Source organism: Lepus europaeus, chromosome 1, assembly GCF_033115175.1.
Source record: "Lepus europaeus isolate LE1 chromosome 1, mLepTim1.pri, whole genome shotgun sequence".
Lineage (NCBI taxonomy): Eukaryota > Metazoa > Chordata > Mammalia > Lagomorpha > Leporidae > Lepus > Lepus europaeus.
Window position 1 is genome coordinate 184,005,466 of NC_084827.1, and position 27,623 is coordinate 184,033,088.

General features: G+C 47.2%; 1 protein-coding gene across 1 annotated transcript; it reads left to right on the forward strand.

Annotated features, from left to right (window-relative positions):
* The first annotated feature begins 3,637 nt into the window (after nt 1–3,637).
* LOC133761758 (putative neuroblastoma breakpoint family member 5) lies at nt 3,638–26,721 on the forward strand. Its single transcript, XM_062194549.1, has 16 exons — nt 3,638–3,815; nt 3,993–4,179; nt 4,306–4,407; nt 10,143–10,349; nt 12,025–12,124; nt 13,964–14,178; nt 15,209–15,257; nt 16,092–16,315; nt 17,519–17,573; nt 17,826–17,992; nt 19,371–19,428; nt 20,556–20,611; nt 22,158–22,212; nt 22,408–22,463; nt 24,900–25,234; nt 26,200–26,721. Exons 4-15 carry the CDS (start codon nt 10,175–10,177, stop codon nt 25,223–25,225), a joined length of 1,536 nt encoding a protein of 511 aa, XP_062050533.1. The 5' UTR covers nt 3,638–3,815; nt 3,993–4,179; nt 4,306–4,407; nt 10,143–10,174; the 3' UTR covers nt 25,226–25,234; nt 26,200–26,721.
* Nucleotides 26,722–27,623: the final 902 nt, after the last annotated feature.

The window sequence follows — 27,623 nt, forward strand, 5'->3', positions numbered from 1 at the left end:
ATAATTCTTGTAATCCGTGGACATGGATGTCTTTCTAGTTTTTGTGCCTGCTTCAGTTTCTTTCACTGATGTGTCCTAATAGTCATGGTAGAGAAGACACTAAGAAACGGACAAGTAGGAGTACTTTCGACATGACTTGGCAAAGGTTTTAATGAGATGTGGGGGCAAAGCATTGAGGCCTGTCTGTGTCTAGCACACTGTAACTTCTCAGTCACATTAGTTCTTACCAGTCCATCACCATCTGCTCTTTCAGAATCTCCTCATTGCCTTAGACACATGGATAACTGGTCATGGTGTGATGGACCATTCTAGTCACATATGTTAATATCCCTCAAATGATTCAAATGTTTAGTATTATTAATAATGTCTCAAGGGGCATCATCTACATATATTTGTTATGTCCCTTAGTGATTGTGAAAGTATTTCTCCAGGTTGTAATCCTGTAAAGGCAATTGCAAGATCAAAGTTCTGGTACATTCCTGATGGTGTTGTTCTGGCCCCATTGCCTGGCAAGAAGATTTTCCTGTCCACATTCGCAGCCACTGATGAGAATGTTCTTTTCTATCTCCCTTGCAGAAACTAGACAGCCCCTGTTACCTTCTGTTAACTTTTACCAGCACTTAACTCTTTATTGTGAGATTTTATCAACTCAGATTACACTCAAGAGGCCTGGAAAGGTTGCAATCAATAGGATGGTCTGTGTTCTCTTGTATTTGATGGCTGTTCTATTCTGAGATAGTCAGACACCAGCAATGCGAGCACATGGAGTCTTGAATGGTGAATGCCACTGCATATTGGGTTCCTGCAGTGTTCTGGATTTTGTGTGAGGCCCTTGGTTCTCTGTTGCTCTTTCCTCTCTTTCTGCTTGCATCCTTATTCTTTCTTTCCACTGACTTGGGATTGGTCTGCTCCTGTTTTACTAGGATTTTTGAGATACTTTGTTAGGTTATTTGAAGTCTTTCTAATTATTTGATGCAGGAACATCAAATAATAATCCCATACACATTCCTCTGAGTACTACTTCTAGAATTTCCCATCAGATTCAGTGTGTTGTGCTTCCATTTTAATTGGATTCATGGAATTTTTTTTTAACTTTTATTTAATGAATATAAATTTACAGTGTACAGCTTATGGATTACAATGGCTTCCCCTTCCCATAACTTCCCTCCCACCCGCAACTCTCCCCTCTCCTGCTCCCTCTCCCCTTTCATTTGCATCAAGATTCATTTTCAATTCTCTTTATATACAGAAGATCAATTTAGTATAAAGATTTCAACAGTTTGCACCCACATAGAAACACAAAGTGAAACATACTGTTTGAGTACTAGCCATAGCATTAAATCAAAATGTACAGCACACTAAGGACAGAGATCCCACATGAGGAGCAAGTGCACAGTGGCTCCTGTTGTTGACCCAACAAATTGACACTCTAGTTTATGGCGCCAGTAACCACCCTAGGCTGTCGTCATGAGTTGCCAAGGCTATGGAAGCCTTCCAAGTTTGCCGACTCTGATCATATTTAGAGAAGGTCATAAAAGACAGAGGATAGTAACCAATGATCCTAAGAGTGGCATTTACCAGGTCTGAACAATTATACAGCATTAAGTGGGGAAGAGGACCATCAGTACACACAGGTTGGGAGTAGAACTATTGGTGGTAGAGTAGAGGTTATGATTACAAAGGAATGAGGCCCAAGTGCACTAGACAGGGTCTAGAACAAAGGACAGAGTCATTATTAGAGGAGCTAAGAAAGGTGCTGTCTAAGCTACAATTAAGTTTTCTGATTGAGAGGCAAATAGAACCTGATAGAATGGGCTTGATAATAATCTGGTGGGCTTTAGGCCTTGTAAGTTAAGAGGCCCAGACCTATCTATCTCTTCACATGGGGTATATCCTAAGGGAGGTGTGAACCTCCTAGGGGAAGGCACTCTGTTGACTTTCATTACTTGGCTGGCCTGGGAGGAGAGCTGGCCAGGTAAAGGCAGGGGGCATCTCTAACAAGAAATTTACAGTTCTGCCTGCAATGTTGCTGACCCTACTTGACCATCCCCTCAGCTGCAGTGGTCATTTGGAAGTTGGGCTGAGTGAAGGGCTTTTCAGCTTAGAGCCAATAAGATCTGTGGCTCTGACCTGGGCATCCTTCGACTCCAGGGCAGGTCCATTTGCAGTGATCCAACTCTTGGCAGAGCTGCCAGGGCTCTTCACAAGCTGACTTCTGCTGAAGCCCAGGCTTACCACATTGAAAGCCACTGCAGTGGACTGGCCTGTTGGGTCTCCTTGAGGGCAGATCACTGAACAGATCAGCCATTAATAGGCCTGCCACCCATTGCTTCTGATGCCTAGCTTTCTTTTCCTCCTGGTTTGTGTTAAAGCAGACCAGAGGATGCAAGTCAAGAGAGTGCCTGTGTCCCATCTCTAATCTTCGGTGGCCTGAACTACAAGTCTATAGTCACAGGCATGTTCTGTAGTAGTTTTTCTAAAAGGTAGACAATGCTCATGAGGAAAATTATATTCTCACTTTAAGACTTTCTTTCCCTTTGGTCTGAAAGGGAGGTTTTTTCTACTTACTGTATACTTCGCTGATGGCAAAGTGAATCTAGCTATGAGATTATTATTTAAGTTCTTATTTTGGCTATGCTATTACAGAAAAATGTTATCCATCTCTTTTATAAGGTCTAAAGATTAAATTGTGCATCCTACAGATTCCTTCATAATAGAATTAGTTTCCTACCTTGAAGAGAATAGAGAAATGAAAGAAGAAGTTGGGCTTAGAATAGAGAAATGAGGGAGCAAGTCCTAGATCGCTTGCTGACAATAGCAATATTACATGAATACTTAGCAAATAGTTTCAACCATTAGATAACAACTTAAGAAAACATTTACCAGAAGGTCCAATGCCTTCTATAAATTGTAAGAATCATTGAATCATGGAATTTTTATATTTCCCTCTGGGTTTCTTATCCAGCCTTTATGTATTTGCATAACTTTGGGGGTTCTTTTGCTGTTGATTTCTAGTGTTATAGCATCCATGTTCCATGTGCAGATGAAAAGAACGTGTATTTTGCAGCTGTGGAGTGAAATATTCTGTAGTCATCTGTTATGGCCATTTGGTCTGTAGTAGTTTCTCTCTGACATTTGTTAATTTTTTTTCCCAGGTGATCTCTTTCTGTTGATGAAAGGTGAGTGTTGAAGTCCCCCACTATTGCTGCATTGGCATTCATGTGTCCTTTAGATGTAATAGTTTTGTTTTATAAATTAGGGTGCTACAGCAATGGGTGCATATGCAGTTACCATTGTCACATCTTCTTGTTGAATCAACCCCTTGATCATTTTATAGCAACCGTCATCTCTTGTTACAGTTTTTATCACCAAAACTATTTTATCTGATCCAACCGTAGGTACTCTTGCTCACATCTAGTATCCTTTAGCATAAGCATCTTTTCCCATCCTTTCCCAAAGACAGTCTCTGTCTTTGCCGGTGTGTTTCTTCTAGGCAGTTCCTTGGATTTCACAGCATCGGGCTCACTTACCCAACCTGTAAATGTATCTACCTGGGCAGAAACTTCTTGGTTTGATAACATCAGATTTTTCCAATTTATTTTTGCTGTCCATGTTCTTTTTGTCTTAGCACAAAAACTGTGTTGACTCTGCCTAGCAGAAAGCTGGGTCCACAGAGGTCCAGAAGGAATCTCTACTCTCCGTGGCTCCAGGAGATAAAAAGAAGAACGTGGGTCTCCACACAGAAATGACCTCCATGAGGTCTGACACTCTCCAGCACTGCAGCAGAGGAGAGAGCCTGAGGGGGAATCCCAGAGGTAAGGGAGCACACAGGACAGGCAGGGCTGTGTCAAATACTAGTCCAACTTGTGTGTTCTCTGGTCCCTTTCTATCACCCAGTGATGGAAAACAGACAGAGCATAAGTAATGGGACAATAGAAATGTGGGAAAAGCTGTGTCCAAGGAATGCCCCTCATACTTTTGTTTGTTTTTAGCGGCAGAAATAGCAGTGCTTTATCTGAAGTCCACAAAACCCAACAATGCATTCTTGGAAGACAAGAGCCATGCTCGGCACAGGGAAGCTGGAGGTCAAAGCTCATGGGGCGGCCCTCCCTCCATCAGGTGCTGTGGTGCCAAGACAACTTCTTAGTCTCTATGGACCTCAGGTTCCTCATCAGTGAGGTAAAGTGTGTATTGTTCCTCTCAGAGGTCCTGCTGCTTAGGTTCCTTGGAGTCCCTGGGGAACCGCACATGCCCTGGGAACTGAGTCTGAGACCTGACCTAGTCCTCCTCTGTGTCTCCTCCCAGATCTGGAGCTGAGTCCACAGCCTGAGAAGCCAGAACTGAAGGTGCAGATGAAGGACGATGAGCAGCTCTCTGGAACATGAGAATGACCCAGAGAATGACAAGGTAATGTTAGGGTGAAACCAAGTGTGGGTGAGATGAAGGACACATTGTGTTGGAAACCTCAGGGGATACTCAGAAAGGCCTACTCCACTGTCCAGCTCCTGAAGGAGCCACCTTCCATGAGCACTGAGGTCAGGAGAGAAACTGACTCCACAGTGAACCTGTGCACCTGGCCAGGGAGATTCTTGGATGGAATCAGAGCAGGTTTATGCTGAACAAAAGCTTTCCATGCAAACTAGAGTTCCTGGTAACTTCAGTGTCGCCACCAAAAAAAAAAAAAAAAAAAAAAAAAAAAAAAAAAAAAAAAAAAGAGAGAGAGAGAAAGAGAGAAAGAGAGAGAGGGGGTAGAGTGAGAGAGAGAGAGAGAAAGAGAAACCACACCCTTCCTGCCCTCTTCAGCTAGGTACATTTTTCCACCCATGCTCAATTCCGCCATGCAGCACACTGCAAAAAACAATAAAATGGCAGTGGTGCAGTCCCACGGCCCCAAAGTAAGGATCCCCATGATCCCCACATGGGGCCAAGACCTATGTCCATTGTTCACAATGCTTTTGCTTTCTCTGTGCCAGAGTGTGAAAGCACTCACAGAACTCAGTAGCCAAAATAATTAATCATTCATCTGAGAAGTTGGCAAAGGACTTGAGTAGACATTACTCCATGAAAGGAATACCCATTGCTACCAGGTGATTGACAAGTTGCCTGTTATCAGTACTCATCAGGGAAACACCATTCCAAACCCCAGAGGGATAACACCTCAGAACCATATGGTTAGCTGTTGTCCCAAAGACAAGAGAGAATAAATGTGGGCAAGGGTGTACTGAAAAGGAAACACTTTCACATTATGTGTGAGAATGTTGAGTGGTATGGCCATTGTAGAAAACATTATTGAAATATTTTTGAAACGTTAAACTAGAACTGTCAAATGACCCATTCCTCCTTCTTATGGGTATATGTGCAAAGAAAGAAAAAAAAAGGTATCAGCATTCAGTAGAGATACCTGCAATCCCTAGTTGATGCCTTATTCACAGAGGCCAAGATGCAAACTGCCTAAATGTCCATCAACAGAAGGCTGGTTAAGAAATCTTGCTGGCTATACATATGGCTTGAAAAGTATATTTTAATAAAAGGATACTACAGACTTTCCATGACACTTTGGAATCACTTGAAGCTTTTGAATCATTCTTATACATTTCTGTGTGTGTATATATATATGTGTGTGTGTGTGTATGTGTGTATATATAATGTGTAACAAGGCATGATACATTATAGATATATGATTATACTTAAGTATATGTATTTATATGATGGAATGCTGTTCAACTCAAAGATAAAGGAACTCCTGTCATTTGTGAGAAACTGGATGAAATTGGAGGACATTATGGTAAGTGAAATAAACTAGATACAGAAATTATAACACAGCATGAAGTCTGTTATGTGTGGAGTCTGAAAGAAAAAAGGAAAAGTGTTGAATATGTCGCAACAGCGAATATAAGAGAGAGAGTCTGGTGGGAAGAATAGAGGGATGTTGACCCAAGAGTACAAAGTAGTAGTTATAGAGAAGAACTAAATCTAGGGTTCTGAAGTTAAGCAGGAGAATCTGAGTTATTCATGGAGCATTTTATTCTCCATTAGAATGAGAAAGTCTGAGAATTTTCTAATGATAGATTTTGTGGGTTCTTACCATGTGCAGGCACATAAAGGTTAACTGTGAGATGATGACTATTTTATTTACTGGTCTAGAGTAATCATTGCACTCTGGATATGTACATTACAATATCATTTTAAATATTTTAATCATTATTTTAAAAGATTTATTATTCTATTTGAAAAGCAGAGTTACAGACAGAGAGGAACACATACACACTGAGAGGGAGAGACCTTGCCTCTTCTGTTTCACTCCCCAAGTGCCTACAACAGCCAGGGCAGAGCCAGGCCAAAGCCAGGAGCCCAAAATGCCATCTGGGTATCTCACATGAGCTCCAGGGCCCAAGAACTTGAGCTGTCTTTCACTGCTTTCCCTGGCACATCAACAAGGAGTTGGATCAGCTGAAAGTGGAGCCGCTGGGATTTCACCAGCACTCATATAGGAGACCAGTGTCGCAAGTGGTGGCTTAACCCACTATGCCACAATGGTGACTCTACATCTATTTAGACATCAGATTTTAAAATTTGAAAAAAATCCCAGTTTTGATCATCCACTCAAATGGAAACCTTAAAATTTGCAGCTTTGGGACTGGCATTTCGTTCAGCAGTTAAGTGGCTTTTGCAATGCTCACATCCTATATTTGAGTGGCAGGGTTTGAGTCACCAAAGGGTTTCCTGTCCAGATTCCTGCTAATGTGCACCCTAGGAGGCAGCATAGGATGGATCAAGTATTAGATCTCTCAGTTCTAAGGGTACGGTTTAACAACTTGCCATAGGACCACCCCCCCCCCCACATCCCTTAAGCTGCCTGATAAAAAGAGCAGCTTCAGTGTTATAGAGTACATGGACAGGATTAAGTGGTAAAGTGATCATATAAATAGGACCAAGTGTTTGGAAACAATAATAGAATTCCAAAGGAGGGAAGAGTCTAATAAGAAAAGTGGTCCATACGGCAGACTCACAGAATGAATAGCACCGTGAACTCAAAATATCCCCATAAGGCATTCCAGTCTGGCTGGAAAGCCCACGAGAGCATTTCAGGCATGGGAATCTAAGGCCCTTTGGCAAAAAATTCCCTACATATAGGACACCTGTGGGTGAAACTGAAGTGGAAAGAAGTGGCCACTATGAAGGACGCACATTCCCTGAAGGGAGGAGAGAGCTTCCTCTTTGCTTATGGCCTTGTTGAGTTAGGATCCAGAAGGCTTCTGTAGCCGAGGCAGCTCATGTCAAGCGCCCTGGGTGAGCACTGATGTCAGACATAGGAGTGTGATTTGTTAAAGACACAGTGAGAGCCACTGTGCACTGCCCTCTGTCCTCAAAGCTGTATCAAGGGACTTACTAGTAGAACTGTTCTCCAGAATCACTTCCTTTTAGTGCATTCATTGGAGGATATTCTTATGTCTCATGGGTTAGAGGGATGTCTAAGAGCTCACAACAGATGTATCATCCGTGGGTTCTTCTTTGGAGACCATTCAGTTTCTAAAAGGAAAGAAGGGAGAAGAAGGAAGGGAATAGCAGAAGACGGCAAAAAGTGAAATCACCTTTGAGAAGCAATACCCTTGGACAGCCCTTTGCTAGGCTGTTGAGTAACAGTTCTCTTAGTTTTCTTGTTCCATTCTGTCTTTTTTTTCTTTCTCAGACTAAACAGGGGAGTTGGAGGAAGAAGAGGGGGAGAAGGGGGAGAAGAGGTGGGAGGGCAGGTAGGTGGGAAGAATGACTATGCTCTTAATGTTGAATTTATGAAATACCTACAACATTAAATAAAGAAGTTAATTAAAAAACTACTTCAAATATGTAACACCCATATTCCTCAAAGTAAGTATGCCATCATTATATAAATAGTTGCAATAATTATATATAAATATATTATAAAAAAGCAGGCCGGTGCTGTGGCTCACTAGGCTAATCCTCCGCCTGCAGCGCAGGCATCCCAGGTGCTAGTCCCGCTTGGGGCACCGGTTCTGTCCCGGTGGCTCCTCTTCCAGTCCAGCTCTCTGCTGTGGCCCAGGAGTGAAGTGAAGGATGGCCCAAATGCTTGGGCCATGCACCCGCATGGGAGACCAGGAAGAAGCACCTGGCTCCTGGCTTTGGATCGGTGCAGCACGCTCAACACAACGTGCCGGCCATAGCGGCACTTGTGGGGTGAACCAATGGAAAAAGAAGGCTTTTCTCTCTGTCTCTCTCTCTGTGTCTCACTGTCTAACTCTGCCTGTCAAAAAAATTAAAAAAAAATTGAAAAAAAGAATTTGGTTTTTTCCACACATTGGCAGAACAAATCGGAGTTCTGAACACCAAGTGTCACCCTGGGCAAGCCTGACTGTTGCATGCATTTGGGGAGTGAAATAGTGATGGAACACATAGCCTTGGTTGTGTTTCTCTGTGTGTGTATGTCTCTCTACATCTGGATCTCTACATCTCAAATAAGTATAATTAAACAAAATACATTTTCATAAATTGCTCCATGTTATAAATTACTTGTTTCATCCAAAGGGCAAAGAGACAGAGAAAAGAGATCTCCTGTTGACTGGTGTGACCCTAGGAGGCCTGAGCTAACCTGGGCCTGGCCAGGCTGAAACTAGGACTGGGTCCATCTGGATCTCCCACCTAGACTGCAGTGACACAAGTACTGGAGCCGTCGCTGCTGCCTCACAGTGTGTGCACTGCCAGGAAGCTGGAGGGGGGAGCACAGCAAGGACTCGGTCCCAGGCACTCTGATCCAGGTGTGGGCACCCCAGGTGGCATCGTAACTGCTGTGCCAAATGCTTTGAAGAACCAAAGTGACTCCATTTTAAAACAATAAAAAAGCAGCCTCCATTTCCCATAGCAGACCCGGGTCCTTGTAAAAGCAGGCATTCAGGCATTCTGGAGATATCACAACTCACCAGGGACAGCGAGCTCGGTAAACCAAGGACAGCACAGTAGAGATTGCTAAACGAAGTAACTCCCTGTACCCAAAGCTTCCATGCTGTATGTAACTGTCTTTTTCCTGCTGATGGAGCCCTTTTTTCCTTTCAAATCTCTCCCAAAGAAAGACCGGGGCCTCACTCCTTCCTCCGCTGTGCCGGTTGGTTGGATGGGGTCCCTGTCATGGCTTGTACTCCCGCATAAACCTTGCTTTTGCAGTTCGGTGTGATCGACTCTCTGGGGGTCTCTGCGGGGATCTAACGATCTGGGCACAACCTATTTTTTGGTGCCCAACAGCTTGTGCCAATTTCAACCTCTTAGAAGAAAAAATAGTACAAAGTCTTTTCAACTTGAATTAAATTACATCTTTTAGGTAAGATACCCAAATTATATGTAAAAAAAGAATAATTTCATGAATGTCCTAATATGTTCAAATTTCCTGTTCAAAGTCATTGATAAGAAAATGAATAGACAGGCCAACATAGGGAGAAAACATTTTGAAATTGCATACCTGATATAACAATTCTATCCAGAGAACTAAAAGAGCTCTCAAAATTCCTTTCTAAGGAAATAAACTGACCCATTTCTCATGGAAGCTTAAAATTCAGGATTTCAAACAGGTAGAAAAGCCTTGAGATCTCTTTAACAGCAGGTGGGGTGCCTTCCTAACAGCCCTGAGAAAGGAAGGCTTGTTGGGACACATTTTCTGCCTTGGTATTTTCATACACATACATGACTCTACGAGCGACACATGCTTAAGTGATTGGGGGACACGGTCTGTGGTGTCAGCGCAGGATCTATAACTGTGAGACTGGCAGATGGGTAGGTTGTCCCCACCAGTGGGGGTCTTGTGCCTCTACCTAGCTTAGGCCCCTGGAAGGCAGAGTTCCAAAGATTCCGTGACGCTCTCCACCTTCTAATTCTGTGATGGCAACGGCAGACCGTTAGCTGCCACACAACAGCCAGTCCTAGCAGAGACTGAGCGACAGGCAGTGCCTTCAACCTAGGCTTTGGCAGTTTTATCCTTGTTTGTCCAGAGAAGAACTTCCCAGTGTTGTCGGGCTGTGGATCAGGTGTTTCACATCAGTAAGTGAAGCTTGACAGCTATTGTCCCCCCTCAAGCCTACCTGAAACTCTTGGATGTCATTTGTTTGACCCTCGCCTGTGTTTGGGTTTCCTCTCCCCAGTCCCTGTTGTCCTGCTGTGACACACCATCAGCATGGCAGGATCCCACAGCCCTGCATCAGATCCCGTGGCAGAACTGAACGACCTCGAATGCCAGCAGTTGCGATCCCAGCTGGCAGAGAGCCAACAGGACTACTGGGAGCTCAAGGAGAAGTTTCTCATAGCTGAGGCTACAAACTTTGCCCTGGCCAAGGAGCTGAAAAAATACAGTAAGTTCTCTCGGGTCATTTCACCACAGTGATGATTGTCCTGTATCTTCTCGTGAGGAATTGAATGGCCTCACTACGTGATTTTTGTCTGCTTTTTGTCGAACTTAATTTCCTCCTGACCACACTCCCGAGCTGACACACAGGGTTTCGCAAGTTTTCCTAGCTAGCAGTGAGGTGTAGGGTGACAGGAGTGCTGAATCTGTCATGGGTTCCTGATGAGGCATAGAGCTGCCTGTTGTCCTCAGGGTCAGGCTCCACCATACTGAGCGCATGTTTATGATCATCCTGTCTGTGTCAGCTCCTGCAGCCTTATACCCTCACTGTGGGCCTCATTTCTGGGACTAACGCATTTCACTCAATTCAAGCTTCTGTTGAGTTCCCATTGGCAAAGCGCTGTCCTAGGTCCAGAAGTGGACATGTGTTCAGAGTGAGCAGGATGAGCTTCCAGAGAGACAGAGAGTCTCCTGTGCACTGGAACTCTGGTATCCACGGGAACAGCCTCGGACACAGCCTCCCCACTGGGAGCAAAAAGTCCTGCTCCTGGAGCACAAGTTCTTCTTCCAGAAGAGGAAGACCGTGCCTGAGACCTGGGAGTGGGAGCAAGCCCAGGGTGTAGGGTGGGGAGTCAGGGCCACTCGCCTGGGTGCCCCCCCCCACATTGCCCACCTTCTCTGTAACTTGGATTTCTCTCCCATTCGTAGGTGCTATCATAATTCCTGCCTCTGTAGATTGTCCCAACAAAATGCGCTCCTTCTTTCCTATACAACTCCAAGGATGGCTCCTTGCTCAGGATCAACAGAATCCATGAGGCCCTTATTGTACTGTTTCTAATTTAGTAGGGAGTATACTTTTTATCAGCCCATATTGCCTCAGGGCCTTACTTTGTTAAGCATTGTATTCTACACAGTTCCATGAAAGATGGTCCTTTAAGTCTGAAATAACAAACACTTGAAATCTTTCCCAATTCAAGGGAACAGTCCTACACTCTTATCAAGCTCCCAAACATACAGAAGGTGACGACTTCGTGCCCCAGGTTCATGTTTGTCCTGAGATGCTGCAAGGCTTGCTGAGTCCAGTGGCTCATGATTCAGTCTGAGCTCAGGGGCTGGGAATTCTGATTCTGTAAACACCAGTGGAATCACCTTGACAAGTCACCTTCTGTATCTTTGAAGTCCTTTTTTCTCACTTTATTGGGAAATAGTGGGGCCAGCGCTGTGGGTTAGCAGGTAAAGCCGCTGCCTGCAGTACTGGCATCCCATATGGGTACTAGTTCGATTCCAGCTGGTCCACTACCAATCCAGCTCTCTGCTATGGCCTGAAAAGCAGTAGAAGATGGCCCATGTGCTTAGGCCCCTGCATCCACATGAGAGACCTAGAAAGAGTTCTTGGCTCCTGGCTTCAGATTGGCACAGCTCCAACCTTGCAGCCATTTGGGGAGTGAACCAGCTGATGGACTCTCTCTCTCTCTCTCTGCCTATGTCTCTCTGTAAATCTGCCTTTCAAATACATAAATAAATCTTTTAAAAATAGGGACTATCAAAAGCTAGGTAGTGAGTTGATGAATTACAGACGTGAAACCCCCAATCTGTAGCCTGGCCCTGGAGTTCTTTTGGACTTCAGCAGGCACTGACTACAAAAGCACGTCCCTGAGTTCTGCGTGTCTGTCTTTCCCCAGATTGTGAGAAGTTTAAAAACATCATTGAGTCCATACTGACCAAGAAGCTCCACTTTGAGGAGCCGCTGGCAGAGAAGCCCACGGTCCCAGAGCTGCTCAGGTAAGGGTCTCTGTGTGGGGCAGGCAGGTGGGAGGTGTGTGGGTGTCTCCAGTGGGGCAGTTCAGAAGGGAGAACTGAGGCATCTCAGGCATGGGAAGCCAAGGCACTGTGGCAAACAATGTTCTCCATGTAGGATCACTGTGGGACCCCAGACAAAGCAGTGGCCATCAAAGGAGGATGTACTTTTCTCTAAGGGAGGAGAGAACTTCCACTTTGCTGATGGTCTTGTCTACATATGGACAGAGCTTTCAAAATGCTTCCATAGCCTAGTCAGCTCATGGCATGAGCCTTGTGTGGTTCCTGACAACATACAGAGGAGTGCTAATTGTTAAATGAACAGCAGGAGTCACTGTGCACTGACTCCCCATTCAGGACCTCTGTCCTCAATGAGTTGTAGTAAGAGAGTTACAGTGAAACAATTCTCAAACAGTTTTTATTCTTGTGTGGGTGTGTTGGGAATTGTTGAAGTCGTTACTTAATATAGAGTTGGTCTTCTGTGTACAAAGTTCATTGAAAATGCATCTTAATGGAGAGTGAGATTGAGAAGTAGAGAGGGAAGAGGAGCTGGGCTGGCAGTGTGGGTGGTACCCTGGGTATGGGGAGAAGAACTCTATTCCTAAAGTTGTCTGATGCAATGTATATTCCTTAAAATAAATGAATGGATACATTTTAAAAAATAAATGGTAAAAATTAATTTTACAATGAAAGTAAAAGTGAATAGGTACTTTGAAAACATCCTCCTTTCAGGAGAAATTAAAATGAAAATACATTTTTCCCTCCTCAATTACTGTATGTCCCAAATAAAATGGTATGAATAGATAATAATAAAAAAAAGACATCATGGAGTCCATGTTGACCAAGAAGCTACACATGGAGAGCCCCTGCCAAAGCAGCCCAGGTCTGCTGAGCTGCTCTCTGGAGGGCAGGCAGCTGGGGATGTGTTTCACTAGTGGGCAGCCCAAATCAAAACTGAGCCAGCCTGTGCCAAACCAGGGCAGAGAGTTACAGCAAAGCCCCGTGTCTCGGACATTATGGAACAAGGAGGGAGCAGAGGAATCTGAATTCAGAGCTGCAAGTGCGGAGAGTCTGTAAGTAAGGTGTCCAGGTGGATGGGCTCCCATGGGGCCCTCCTGTTTACTCTCTCTTCAGCAACAGGAAATCCCCGTGGCTGTGTTTCTGGCAATCCAGTCACCAGTTAGCTTTGGTCCTCTGTAGGTGGTGCTACGCCTGTTCTCTGTTCCTCCTGTGTTCTCCTGGTTCCCTTAGTGTGCAGGTGCTTTTCTGTTGGCATTCACCTCGAGATGGAGCTGCATTGGGTCTTCTCGGGGGAGGAGGAGGGGATGCTGGGCTCCTCTGTTTGGTCGTCTTGCAATCAATCCTCATTTACCCGTAGTCACCATCACCTCCTGATATAGAAGACTGATGCTTAGCTTGGCCCTGCCAGACCTTCATTCTTGTTTCTTGCCATGTAACCCCTGTGTGCACCATGATTCCCAGTCCCTGCACTGTACACTGTGTGTCTTCCTACATGGAAATGCCTGTGGCTGGAAGGAGGAACTGCATTAGCACCTTCATGAAGGCGAGGAAGGAAGAATCCTTGCACTGTTGACAGAACATGACCCGAATGGAGTCTCAGGAATTGTGACGAGAGCTTCCTCTAAACCTGGGAGCGAGGCCTTGTTTTGCCCTTTGCTTTTCTTGGCACAGGTATTTCTCCAAACCTGAGTGGTGCTGCTGGTGGAGGGCTCAATAAGGCATGGTTATGAAAATCTGTTGAAACACAGAGAACTTAACATTCATCCCTTCCCATCTAGAACGTTCTCCACTCTTGCACCGTAGGCATTGCCGTGGCATCCTTGAAGATCAGGACCAAGAACTTTCCCAGTTGCGTCCCAAGGTCCAAAGGGGGAGAAATCTAGCCCACATCCTGCAGCAGTTCCTGAAGGACGTGCGCACCCTGCATGACCCTGAGACCTGCAAGGGGCAGGGCTTCCGACGACTACTCACCGAGGCTGTCCGGCTGTCAGCGTGCCTTGAGGACCTGCTTGGAGCAGGTAAGCTGGGCCCAGGCTGTCATTTGAGAAAGCCTCAAGGGCTCAGATGCATTCATCTCTCTGCCATGGGCATTTGCCTCAGCATTTCTGGGTACTGAACACGTGTGCCATGAGAAGGTCAGCACTGCTTGGGAAAAACCGATGGGGCAGATAAGTCTTTCAAGCTTGCAGTGTCCCAAAGGTCTCCTCCCTTCCTGATTGTGGTTGTCCTTTGGGGCAAGAGGCTGGGTCCATTCCCATAGCAAGACCAGAAAGACCTTGTGAAGTGAGGCCGCTCTTAGGCTGAACACAGTCACTGAGCTAAGCAAGAATTGAAGCCTCCAGCTCTGTGCTCAGTGTGGTTCTCAAGCTGTAGACAGGGGATTGTTTTCTCCATCTGGGATTTCTCTCTCCTCATTCACTAAATGGACCAAAAAATCTGGTGCAGAGCAGATGTAACCATCAAAGGTGGAAGCTGTTGCTTGCATGTTTCCCAATAGGACAAAGGCCCTCCTCTCCCTGGGAGTGCCAGCCCAGGCACTAGAGTTAGTAGAACTTCTGTGAGGAAAGCTGTTGAGAAGGGAACTCATGGCACAGAGAGAATTTCCTCTAATGATACAGCAGAGAAAACTTGGAGGGCCTGTGAGGGAGGGATGGAAGTCGGGTTCTTTGCTTCTTCATGACAGGTGGAGGTTCTCTGTGAGACCCATGGGAACATAGAACCCATGCCTTGGACTCCCACTAGTGGCAGGATGAGGGATAACAGGCAGAAGTCCCAGGGAAGCTTGAGAAGCTTCCAGTGGTATGGGAGCAAAGGATGCTGGCCTAGTTTCAGGCAGAATCTGCCATGATTCTGATCTCCAAGTGCAGAGACACAAAGCCTGATGGACCACAAGAGAATGGCAAGGTGTTTCTTTAAACACAGAACATTTGAAGTTTTTGTCTACTATTGGCCCATATGTAGATATTCATATGCACACAGAGGCCACCTCGACTGTAGTGGGGGTGGGGGTGGTAATACCTGATTGGACATTTCTGAATTTGTTTACAGAAAATATTGAAGAGGAGGAAACACCAGCACAAGGACTTGTTGCTGACAGGTAATAATGAATGATTAAGAGCTGGCAACAAACGGATGAAGGAGGCCCAGGGTCTGCTAAAGAACAGAAACGGGGCCGAGACAGTCATGGAGTTGAGACGCATGCATAAACACAACTGCAGATTGTGTTGAGTCCTTCCTTGCCAACTAGGAAATCCCCCTGTTAAAGTGGTTGTCTGCTGTCCTGGTCCTAGTTGCTGATAGGATCCATCATGAACTCACAGCCTTAGGTGTTGCCTGCACACACAGGGAACCCCTGTTCTCTGCTTTCTGGAAAAGCAGAGGAAGATGCGCACCTGCTTTCTACAGAGTTAGCGGAAGTTCTCATCAGAGAAAACTAGCAGAGAGGCCATGTGCAAAGGGAGCAGTTAGGAAGACTGCAGCCACGTTCAACTGCAGAAAAGCACCTCTACAAAGCCATGTTTGCTGTCCTGTGACTTGGTTAAGAGAAGGCCCAGAAGGTAGCACATCTCTAGAATCTGCCAAGCCCCTAGGACCTTGATCACATGGCTGCAGGACACTGCAACAACCCAACCTGAGCACAGGGTGTCAGCCCGCGTGGCTGTCAACGTGTGCTTGTGCTGTGACTGTACCATGCAGTGACAGTGGAGGCTGCTTCCACATTAGCTGCTGTGTACTGAGTGTGATGAGCAGAGCCTGAACTCTTCCCAGGCCCTCTCCCCCTAGGCAGCCACACGATGTCCAGAGTGGAGGGAACCGCCTCTCTGCTGTCTATGACCGATCGCTTATGCACCCCATCCAAACCAGCCAACTCCCTGGTGTCTCTTCCTTCTTGGTTTAATCTCTGTCATCCTTATCCCACCTGGCTTCTCAGGGAGCTCTTGGAAGTGGATGAAATGGAAACCGCACAAAGTTCACAGCAGGAAACATCTACCACTGGTGCTGTTGACCACCTGCCGAGTGACTCCTGCCTGACTGGCCTGACTGAGAGCACTGAGCAATGGACTGGTGATGCTGAGGACACCCACAGTGTGCTAGGTGTAGACGGGGAACACGCCTGTTCGCACCAGAAAGAAGAACCTGTCACCGTTCTCCCAGGTAGCCTCTCCATTCTTTGTACACAATGGCTCTCAGGTTGAGGGCTGCTTTTGAGCACCGGCCCTGCAGACACAAGTTGGTTTCAATCAGGGTCCAGGTTGTGGCACTGAACATAGACATCAGGAGCGTCAAGGAGCTTCCCTCCCCTCAGATGCTGTCTGTCTCACTGCACCCTAGCCTATGGGAACACACAGAGGCCCTGTGTAGGAAGTGCCTTTCAGACACTCTAACTTAGAAATAATGCCTGCTGTCACCTGCAGTGATATCATTCTGCTCTACTGCTGCATCCCTGGAGTTCTAGCCCCATGCAGGCTTTTGGTGACACTTCCCATGTGTGGGCCAAGTTGTGATCCTGGTTTCACTACTACCATCCCTAGTCTCTATCTCCTTTAAGACAGCTTATCTTAGCTATGCAATCATCTCAAAATCAGGGCATGAAGTCCTTTATACTGTACTTCCTGTACAGTTCCAAAAACATAGCTGATCCAGGAACGTCCCTACAAAATCAAAGTTCAATGTTTCTCTATAACTGCATAGATTTATTTATGCGAGGTGTTATGGAGTTCATTCAGCCTTCTATAGAAACTCCTCTCCCCTAATTCACTACGATCAGTCTGATAGGATGAGTCAGTACTAGAGCAACACTCATAGATTTTAGATCACTAAATCCTAAAGGGCCTGGGCAGAGAGCTCTTGAATTGCTTGTATTGTTCCCATAGACAAGAGGGAGATTATTCATGAGCACCTCTTAGAATAGCCAAGGTTCTGTGTGGCATCAAACAGGTTTCAGTTCCAGGGCGTGCAGACTCCATGCATAGCTCTCTCCCAGTGTTCTACCTCCTCTCCACAGTCAGCAGCCTGGGTCCTTCCATGAGAGCAGCCTGACAACTGCAGTTTGCCTCCTAGGATGATCTTGGGCTGTGAGCTTAGAATCCCTGAGGACCATTGCAGGCTGTTTCTAAGGGTTCTGGACAGAGGTTATTGAGATGGTGATCCAACTGTGACCAGGGAGATTTGACCCCTTGCCCAGGTTGGCTCACCAAACCCAGCTCCTGATGTCGACTTAGGCCTCCTGGAGGATTTCCCTCAGTCTCCTGTTCTCACATGAGAACAATCTGTCCCCTTGCTAGTAGTGGCCATTGGATACCCATATCTGACCCAAAACCTGCTTAACCTGGTCAATCTCTCTGAATTTGTTTGCAGAAAATCAATATGATGAAGTGGAGGTACAAACGCAAGACGTCACATACACTTCCAGGTAACTCAGAGGCCGAGTAGACACTGTAGCATGGACTACTAGGGAATCGAAATGCTGGAGAAATTGGTGACTAGAGTCATTTGGAAGATTCAGCCAGTGATGAAATGGCTCTGTTCATAACGTTCCCTTTTGTATTGTTTCCCTCTATATCCCCCTTTGAAAGTCCCTCCCATATTTTAACCTGTAGTCTGATGACAAAGTCACTTCTGTACCTGTGTGTGTGTCTTCAGTGTCTCTGCCCTCCCATCTCAGCAGGGAGCTCCCAGAGCAGCAAGAGCAGGAAGACCCAGACGACGCGCTGGACGAGCGCTACCTCACTCCCTCGATTTTTCCGGTCATTGCTGAGCCTGACCATTCCACGTGGAGCAGCCGGTGCTCCCTGGAGCATCAGGACGTGCTCTCTGTTCCAGATGCAGATGGTGAGTCTCCCACTGTGAGGAGACACAACCCCCTCTGCTGGCCAAGGAGTCCGCGCTACCCTTGCACTCATCACTCCCACCTGCCTGAGAGGGCTCCTGGACGTGGGAGGGTCTGAGACATTCTCATCATGTGTTCTTTTTCAACCAGTCTGTTGCACAGGTGTGGTTGGCCCATCCGGCCTTGCTGTCTTCCCATTCCTCGTGTGGCTTTGTCACTCAGGTTCCAGTGCTCAGTCATTGCCAGCAGAATGTGACAGATGCACACCAACCTAAGCAGCACATCTCATGCTTGTCCCTGCCATCCGTTCATAATGAAGCAGACCCCTCTGCCCCCTGCAGTGTTGATCACACGAGTCATTCCCCGTCCCTGGCATGTGACATTGTTTCCTGTCAGAGCCAGCAGCACGCTTGTCTCCCTTGCAGTCAAGTTACTCCCCCTGTTTCATTGAGCCCAGCCACGTTCTCTGTCCCTTCAAAGTTGGCATCATTTCACCTACCACACGTACAGAATGTTCTGCCATTCCCTTAGTAGTGTGTCCCCAGGCTGCAAGTCTGAGACCTGTGCTTAGAGATTCCATGAGTAGCCCAGTTTTCTCTTGTGCTGCACACATTCACTCTGATCCCCAGAACTGCAAATTCACCTGTTCCACCTTTTATCTTATCCTCAATGTACAAAATATGGTAAACCACAAACTACCAAGATAGCTTGATTGAGAACCACGGGCACTGCACTTCCTCTCATGGAAAGGAATCACACTAGGAACCACGCATCTCCAGAGAATATTACTTTAGAGTTGATTTTATCTTATGAAAGGTAGAATTAGAGAGAGAAACAGGGGGAGATAGAGAGGCAACTCTTGCATACTCTGGTCTGCTCCCCACATGGCCACAATGGCATTGGCTGGACCAGCCCAGGGAGGAACTAGGAGTTTCCTCCAGGTCTCTTTGTGGGTGCAGGGCCCAAGTACTGGACCATCTTGTACTACCTTCCCAGGTGCATTAGAGGGATCTGGATCAGAAGTAGAACAGCCAGGACTTGAACCGGCATTGTCATGGGATCCTAGGGTTGAAGGCAGCAGCTTTACCTGCTATGCCGCAGACCCACACATGGGAAAATTTATATTTCATTTGTGTAGGGAATCAAGTCAGCGATTATTGGTGTGATGACTGGAGGAATAGGGAGGTTTACCTCATGTGTCAAGAAAAATGAACAAGCTAGTTCCCTCAGAAATGACCTCAACCCTCTCGACAACTCCTATCTGAGGAGTCGGCAGTGACACTGAGGATACTGGTGTGCTGTGCTAGTGCTGGACAGCGCATTGTACAGGCTTGGAGGGGATCATCCTAGATGACTGTGCCTATTTGAATTCATTTGCAGAAAAGGAAAATGACAATGATGACGTGGAAGTGAAAACACAAGCCCTGTCACACACCAGGTGAGTCTTAGGAACCCTGGGCAGCGAGCTTAGTGCTGACCTGGGCAGACTCCAGGTCCAGAGAAGAAGAGCAGTGCCACTGCGCATCTCCCATCCATTGAGCCAACCCTTCGGTACCCGTCAGCACTGTTCTCTGCCATCGTTAGGCTATTAGTCTGGGTTTCCACTTCTCCCTACCTTTTCCATGTAATGACCTGCAGCAGGCTGACTCCATGAGGGAGCCTCTCCAGGGATTCCTTGCCATCATTGCCTCTCTCACGTGCAGTGAAGGGCAGGGTGCTGCTCACAGGTTTCCTCTTCTCATGAGCTTCTCTGCACCCCATTAATCACGTGAAACCACCTGACAGAAAGTAGTGCCTCAGCACTGAGAATAAGACTGACGGCTAAAGCCGTGATAGTCTCCAGTATCCCTCAAGGTGAATACATTGTCTGCATGTAATTTACATAAATCTGTTGAAGCCAGTTTTCATTTTCCAAATACTCATGGGTACCAGTGGACCAACTGAGAGTCATTTCTCCAGCCTGACTTCCTAATGACCTCATCACAGTGGAAATCCTCTGTTTCTCTCTGCTTCTGTCTCCATACCCTTTCAATACCTCTGCTACTCCCCTATCACCTCAAACTTAATACTCTTTCTCCAAGAAGGTGAGAGTTCTGTTTGCCTGTTTACATTGAGGTCAAGCAGTACAAGTACAAATAAGCGTAAAGAAGTCTTCAGCACACATAGATTTAATAACATTGAATATTTGGCTGTAGTTGATTCATGTGTAAATATTATATATCTTCATACACATACTGTTCTCAGTGCAGGCAGTGGGGTTACTGTTTTACCTTGCCTACTGTTTGCCATGTGCTTCATATGAGCACTTCATTTTTCTTCACATAAAGGCTGCCTTGTGTTAACGTTCAGTTCGTCTACCCCAGGTGGTTCAGCAAGGAGCCTCCTCAAATGGAAGACATTGCATCCTGTCTGCACCGTTAGCAGCCAGTCCTCCCCAGAAATGGACAAAGTTGTGGGTGGCCCATTGCTCAGCTCAGCCACTTCTGGAAGCCTCCTCTTAGGAACAGCTTGGAAAGGGGCTTTCTGGCCCCTTTCTGTTTCTCACCCACCTTTCCCTCCCTCCAGTCTCATCAGGGAGATTCCAGAGATTGAAGATCAAGATGTCTCACAAGACTCTCACGGTACGTGTTTGACTCCTGCACTTCTTCCGGAAGCTTCTGACTGGTCACCCCACCTTGTGTGCATTGCAATCATAGACCAATCCTTTGCCTGCCCCTTGTCTGTAGACTCAGTCCACTTGTTTCCCCAGACATGCCAGTGATGTGGCTGGTACGGGTATTCACACTTTAACTTTTCTTCTGTAGCAAATTGCGTTGAGAGAATTTCAAATATCTGTAGAAAAGTTCTTGTCTGCAAACAAGAACTTCTAAGGCCCTGCACAGCATCTCCCACTAGGAAGACGTCGGTGTGCTTCGTCCCTGAGCAGGGTCAGCACCTCATTGAGGTTCTCAGATAGAACTCCAGCTCAGGAGTGCCCCATGGCCTGAAAGTTCCTGGTCTCTCATCTCAGGCTTTTTGCACTCAGGGTCCCAGTGAGGCATGCCCATCTCCATTTCTGTCAAAGATGGTTGCTGTTTCGCAGAACAGAGTTCCCTGGATGAACATTTCTAGGCTCCAGTTGTGCCCGGGATGTCTGACTGCAAGAATACAGGAGCTGCTGACGCTCATAAAGCCCGAGCAGTTTGGTTGGCAGTTTATGCACAGAATGATCACTTTTGAGAGTAGGTCAACCTTCATCTCTGTCCCTGGTGACTGCTCTGTCCTTGTACTCGTATCCCCAGTGAGGATGAGTGAAGTCATTGCTACGTGCCAGACCTACAGACTTGTGGTAGTAGACTCAAAATCCTGAATTGAGCTGTAAGCAGGAGTTAGAATTCATTATTGTTTATTTGTTATGGAACAGAGTAGTGACCATTTCACAGCAAGCTCAGCAGCATGTGCCCAGGTGCTGTTTGCTTCCTCTTGGTTAGAAGCTTGGACAATAACTGTTGCCACTTGCTTGCTTTTTATTCAATCTGAAACCTCAGCTCTGCCCTTTGACTTCCATGCTTGTCCAGGCCACAGCATCCATATAGGCATCTCTGTCCTTCATGTTCTCAATGGTGTTTCCATTTGAAGATGAATTGACTAGGGAAGAGTTCATCCAGAAATACATGCTCTTGAGTTGCTTGTATTGTTCCCACAGACAAGAGGGAGATTATTCATGAGCCACTCTTAGAATAGCCAAGATTCTGTGTGGCATCAAAGAGGTTTCAATTCCAGGGCATGCAGACTCCATGCATAGCTGTCTCCCAGTGTTCTACCTCCTCTCCACAGTCAGCAGCCTGGGTCCTTTCATGAGAGCAGCCTGACAACTGCAGTTTGCCTGCTAGGATGATCTTGGGCTGGGAGCTCAGAATCCCTGAGGACCATTGCAGGCTGTTTCTAAGGGTTCTGGACAGAGGTTATTGAGATGGTGATCCAACTGTGACCAGGAGATTTGACCCGTTGCCCAGGATGGCTCACAAGCCCATCTCCTGATGTCGACTCAGTCCTCCTGGAGGATTTCCCGCAGTCTCCTGTTGTCTCTTGAGAGCAATCTGTCCCCTTGGTGGTAGTGGCCATTCGATACCCATATCTGACGCAAAACCTGCTTAACGTGGTCAATCTCTCTGAATTTGTTTGCAGAAAATCAATATAATGAAGTGAAGATGCAAGAGCAAGATGGCACAAACACTTCCAGGTAACTCAGAGGCAGAGCAGACAGTGTAGCATGGACTACTAGGGAATTAGTAGCCAGTCTTCCCCAGATAGAGACCAAGGTTTAGGTGGCCCATTGCTCAGCTCAGCCATTTCTGGAAGGCCTCCTCTTAGGAACAGCTTGGAAAGGGGCTTTCTGTTCCCTTTCTGTTTCTCACCCACCTTTCCCTCCCTCCAGTCTCATCAGGGAGATTCCAGAGATTGAAGATCAAGATGTCTCACAAGACTCTCACGGTATGTGTTTGACTCCTGCACTACTTCTGGAAGCTTCTGACTGGTCCCATTCTAGGAGCACCTCTTCCTCACTGGAGAAACAGCATGTCTGCTCTGCTCTTGTTGTAGACAGTGAGTGCTCCATTGTGAACGGGAACACTGCACTGGTCTCCCAGGTGGCCTCTGTATTCTTGGGTTGCTGCACCTGTGTTGGGTGAGACAGACCACTGTGCACTCAGGCCCTGGGGACTTACCTCAGTCTGGATGTGGCTCTTGGATGGACTTTGTTCATAGTCATCCAACGGGGGAAACCCTTGGCTGTCACCAGGCCCACTTTCAAGGGGCAGCTTTTGACATCAAGACAGGGAAGGAGGGGGTGGGAAGGCATGATGGCAAATGCGGAGCCACCACCTTCTCTCTTGGAGAGGCTTCTTTAACAAGTCACTGTGATGTTCTTAATTTTGACAACAGTTGCAATTGTAAACAGCATCCTCCAAACTTCTCAGGCTTAAAGCTTTGGCAGTGTGTGCAAAGTTTCCTTAGTTATCTGAACTAGGTATCCTTGGTCGGCACTCTGTTTTCTCTGAAGCAGCTTGGTGCTAAGCACAGCAGTCCGGTCCTGCACCCTGTGTCCATGGTGTGGTTTTCTTCTTCTGCTTAACAGCACTGATTTGTGCTCATATGTGGTCTGTAGCTTTAATCCAGTGTCTAAACTCGGCATTTTTTTCTCATGCAAAGCCTCCATAACCTTGCACCAGGACAGGAATCTATTCAATATCTGAGTGAGGCTGAGGGGTCCCTCACATCATCACAGGCAGAGTGCCTCTTGTTGAGTAGGAGCCCTGGAGTATGGCTTCATGGGGGGGGGTGGGGGCAGAGAAAAAGTCCAATTTCCTTGAATCTGAGCTTCGATGAGGTTTTACACTTTCTCTCAGGAGGAATCTTTAGGGTTTGAGGCACCTTCACTCATCAAATCATTCTGTAGGAAAATCAAGAAATCCTGATGCCCTTCCCTGTTTCTCAATGTTCTGCAGTAGAATTGGCAATGACAGTTGTTCCCCCAATGCTGTAGATCAGCAGGCACCTTTTCTTGGTGAGACCATGCACTTTTCCTCTGTACAGAGGTACAGAGATGTGCAGAGTCATCCCAGGTCACAGCGATTCACACCCAGCCATGCAGGCCACTCTCATGGGCATCTGTGCTGTGCTAGACCCTGTGCCGTCCTGATCCATGCAAGCCTCACTGGACCTCTGCTGGTGGAGATTCTGTCCCCACCTTGGGGAGAGGATCCTGAGGCTCAACAAGGTCACTGTCCCAGGTCGCCCCACCTTGTGCGCATTGCAATCATAGACCACTCCTTTGCCTACCCCTTGTCTGTAGGTTCAGTCCACTTGTTTTCAGCAGACATGCCAGCGATGTGGCTGGTATTGGTATTCATACTTAAAACTTTTCTTCTGTAACAAATTGTGTTGAGAGAATTTCAAATATCAGTAGAAAAGTTCTGGTCTGCAAACAAGAACTTCTAAAAGCCCTACACAGCATCTCCCACTAGGAAGACGTTGGTGTGCTTCGTCCCTGAGCAGGGTCAGCACCTCATTGAGGTGCTCCAGATAGAGCTCTAGCTCAGGAGTGCCCCATGGCCTGAAAGTTCCTGGTCTCTCATCTCAGGCCTTTTGCACTCAGGGTCCCAGTGAGGCCTTGAACTTGTCTTTGCCACAGACCCGTGTTTGTGTGGCTTTGGCTCAGAAACACCCAGTGCCCGGGCTGGGCAGTTGAGGAGGGTGGCAAGTGCACAGACACTGTCTCAGGAGGGAGATGTGTGTGCTAGGCCAAAGCAATGCCTTACCTCCCACCTGGGCTTTCTTCCTGACTTTTGTGTTTCACCTTCGCTTGTCTCTCCGTTCTTCAGGTGCCTGTAACTAGGTTCCCACTTCAACTGACCAGAAAAGTGATGGTCACATAATATGTATTATCTATATGACATGCACTGAAGGCGTATATCCTATGAATAGATGTGCTTGGTGTCTGTTCAGCGAAGCATGTGCATGGATGAAATGCATGTGTTCTTGTGCTAGATTTGTCCATTCCAGCTGCCAGTGGTCCCCTGTCCTTGTCTCTCATTACAATGCCCTCCAGGTTTGATGATCCTGCTCCATCCTCCCCAAGTGGTTTCTGTGCCTTAAAAGCTTAAGAGCTGTGTGTTTTATTAGTCCAACTTTGTTGAATATTGTGATCATCTGAGCCATGTTTATTACTTTTGCCTAGTGATAAATATTCAGTGAATATGTATAAAATGAACCCGAATGAAAACATTTTGGTGTCTGTGCAGATTTCATCTCCCACTTCGGACATGACTGTCCAGGGCCCCTTTCCTTACTTGTTGTCCCTCTGCTGCAGGCCTGACTGCCAGAGAGAGAGCATGAATACCAATCCTGATGGCTGTGGTTCTATTTCAGAACTGAGTTTGGTTGCTGCTCCTGAGAGGAAGACCCATTCCCAGCTGGAGGGAGGTCCTCACAAAGATCTCATCACCAGAACCTATGAGAATCATAGCATCAGCCCCAGCGATGTCCCGAGTTCCCCAAAAGAAAATGTTATCAAAGGAAAACGGAAGCCCAGGAAATGGGAACTGGCCTGCAGGTTCCCTGGCCTGGAGATGAAGTGCAAACCACAGCCCATGGAAAGGAAAATCGCATGCCAATTCCCTGGCCTGGAGATAAAGGGCAAACCACAGACCAACATGTGGGCACTGGCATTCAGATTCCTGGGCCTCCCTGCCTAGGATCCAGAGGTAATCCTGTGTGTGTGTGTCTTCGATGTACTTATTCCTTCTTACCTTGGCCACCAGATTGTAGCTCATTTCTGTTTGTTCAGATAGGGTAGAACTGTAACCTCTCTGTTTGGATCAATAATTTAAAATAGAAGATACAGGAAGAAATCCTTGTCCTGTAGAAACCTGACCCACAAAATAGGATACCTCCCCTCACGATCAAGTGAAAATGTTTCACGTTGAACTTTCTCCCTAAAACATGCTGTTCACCATCCACTAACTTGATTGCAAGTCCTCTATTGGGTTGAGAAATATACATTGAACAATCACATTTTATCTGATTTTATTCCTAGGCCAATTTCCAATGCAGATTCTTAGGTCTCATTCTCCCATGTTTGTCCTTCCCTCTGACATGTACACAAACATGATATTCTCAAAAAAAGAAAACTTCTCAGCAAAAAGTGATAAAAGAATGCGGAAACTCTAGGATGACTAAAAAGGTGCCTTTTTAAAAAATTCAGTTTCCCTTCAGAGTTGTGTGAGTCTAGCTACTGGGCACACTGCAGAACGGTCCTAGGTGGATCTGGATGTGGAATCATCTTCAGAGAAACCTGGTGTCTGTTCTATTGACATGAGTTGTGCTGTGGTTACACTCCAGGCTCCCTTTGCTTACTGCAGAAAACGTATCCGTTTGCTAAGGCAACAGAAAGCAGGAGGAAGTGGGGTGACATCACTCACTCCTGGTTAGGAAAGGTCAAGGGCCCTGGTTCCCCAGCCCTGCAGAGCTGGGCTGGAGTTCAGGGCAGGATTCTGCTCATTTGGCTGCCACTTCTCTCTCAGCAGCCCAGGGCTGCCCCTTCAGCCAGTCTCCCCACTGGAATTGAGTTTGCCCCTGGCCTCTGCCCCACTGTGGCCCAGATGCAGGCTCAGCTCTCACCTGGACCTGACCCAGCTCTCCTTTGATTTTTCTTCTCTCCCTCTTTCAGATCCCAAATACAGTTGGAAGTATAGAACAGTATTGCTGATTGTAACATCCCCACCTCTTCAAAACATCTAACACAGGAGCTCCGCTTCAACAGCAACCAGAACACCAAGAACGCAATTTCAACCCCATGAACTGCCCTCGGCTATTTGTATCCACCAGGCTGCTTCCCTGAGAGCTGGCACCATCTTCCACCTCCAATCCGAGCAAACACCTAAGGAGACCCAGGCCTGACTCCACAGCTGCTCCAGAGAGAACACCACCTGGCTCCTCTCCAACTGCCTCCTGTAGAGATCTGGGGTCAGGAGGAGCTGGAAGCAAACAGCATAGGACCCTGGGCACACACTGCCTTTGGATGGGGCGGGCTCGGTGTGGGCAGTGTCAGAGACACAGCGCCCTGCGCACAAGGCTGCGTGTGAGCAGAGGAGAGGATCGGACTCTGCAGGACGTGGACCCTGACCCAGACAGCTGGCCCTCTCCTTCACACAGCCAGCGTTCCGCATAGAGGACAGCAGGAGGAGGAGACTTTGGGGCTCCAAAGTACAGGGAGGGTCTCTTTCCTCCTTTTGAACCCCAACCATCTCCCCCTTCTGCTGTCTTCCATGATGGGAATGCTGACTGTGTGAAGGCGGCAGGCCAGGTGTCTGGCTCGGGGTCTGCATCCTGAAGATCTCTGATGCTTTCCTCAATTTTGCACTCAGCCTCACTCTTTGGCCAAGCACCCGATGCAGGGAGTGCTGTGTGCTCCCTCCCACATCCCCGCAGGAGGCAGAGAACCTCTTGTGTGCCCATCAGGTCCCCTGGCCCTGGCATCGGTCAGTGGTGAAAGCTGTCTGTTGATCTGTACATCCTAAAGATGTGCTCCTTCCTCTGTATTCCTAACAACTGTGGAGAGGGTGACCCCTCAGAGCCTGAGCAAAAAGGGAGTGAGCAGCGGCCCTGGCGGAGGTGCGGTCATCAACCCAGGAGGTGGCCGTGGATGGGCGTGATAACAGCAAGTTCATGGTGATGAATGCAGCAGTGTGGCCGGGAGGGGCCCAGGTGGGTGAGGTGGGCTGAGCCTGCATCAAGGAACCGGACACCTCTCTGAGCACTCCTCTCTCCACACCCAGAGTCAGGCAGCCCAGATGGGGGCAGGACCTCAGCTGCTGGTCCTGCCAACTCCAGTAGTGTTGCAGGAGAACTGGGGGCTCCTGATGCAGGACGTGGGCCAAGGCATCCAGAGCCCCAGCAAACAGCAAGGCCGTGTTCCTGCCGGGCCTGAGGCAGCTGCAGGACTTGAGGGGCCATATGCCTGCCCCCTGTCATGGAAAACCGAGTCCTCGCAGATTCTGGACACCCGCTGCTTAGTAGGTGCTCCTGGGCAAAGAACAAACCGAGCCAATGCCAATGGCACCGCTGCCCTGTGGTGGACCTGTTTCTCACAGC

Excerpts from the sequence above, each read along its gene's own strand:
- LOC133761758 (XM_062194549.1), top strand. The coding sequence starts at position 10,175 with ATGGCAGGATCCCACAGCCCTGCATCAGATCCCGTGGCAGAACTGAAC. Across the intron at positions 16,316-17,518 it reads ACCTGTCACCGTTCTCCCAG|AAAATCAATATGATGAAGTG; the intron begins GTAGCCTCTCCA and ends ATTTGTTTGCAG. Across the intron at positions 17,993-19,370 it reads CTCTGTTCCAGATGCAGATG|AAAAGGAAAATGACAATGAT; the intron begins GTGAGTCTCCCA and ends ATTCATTTGCAG.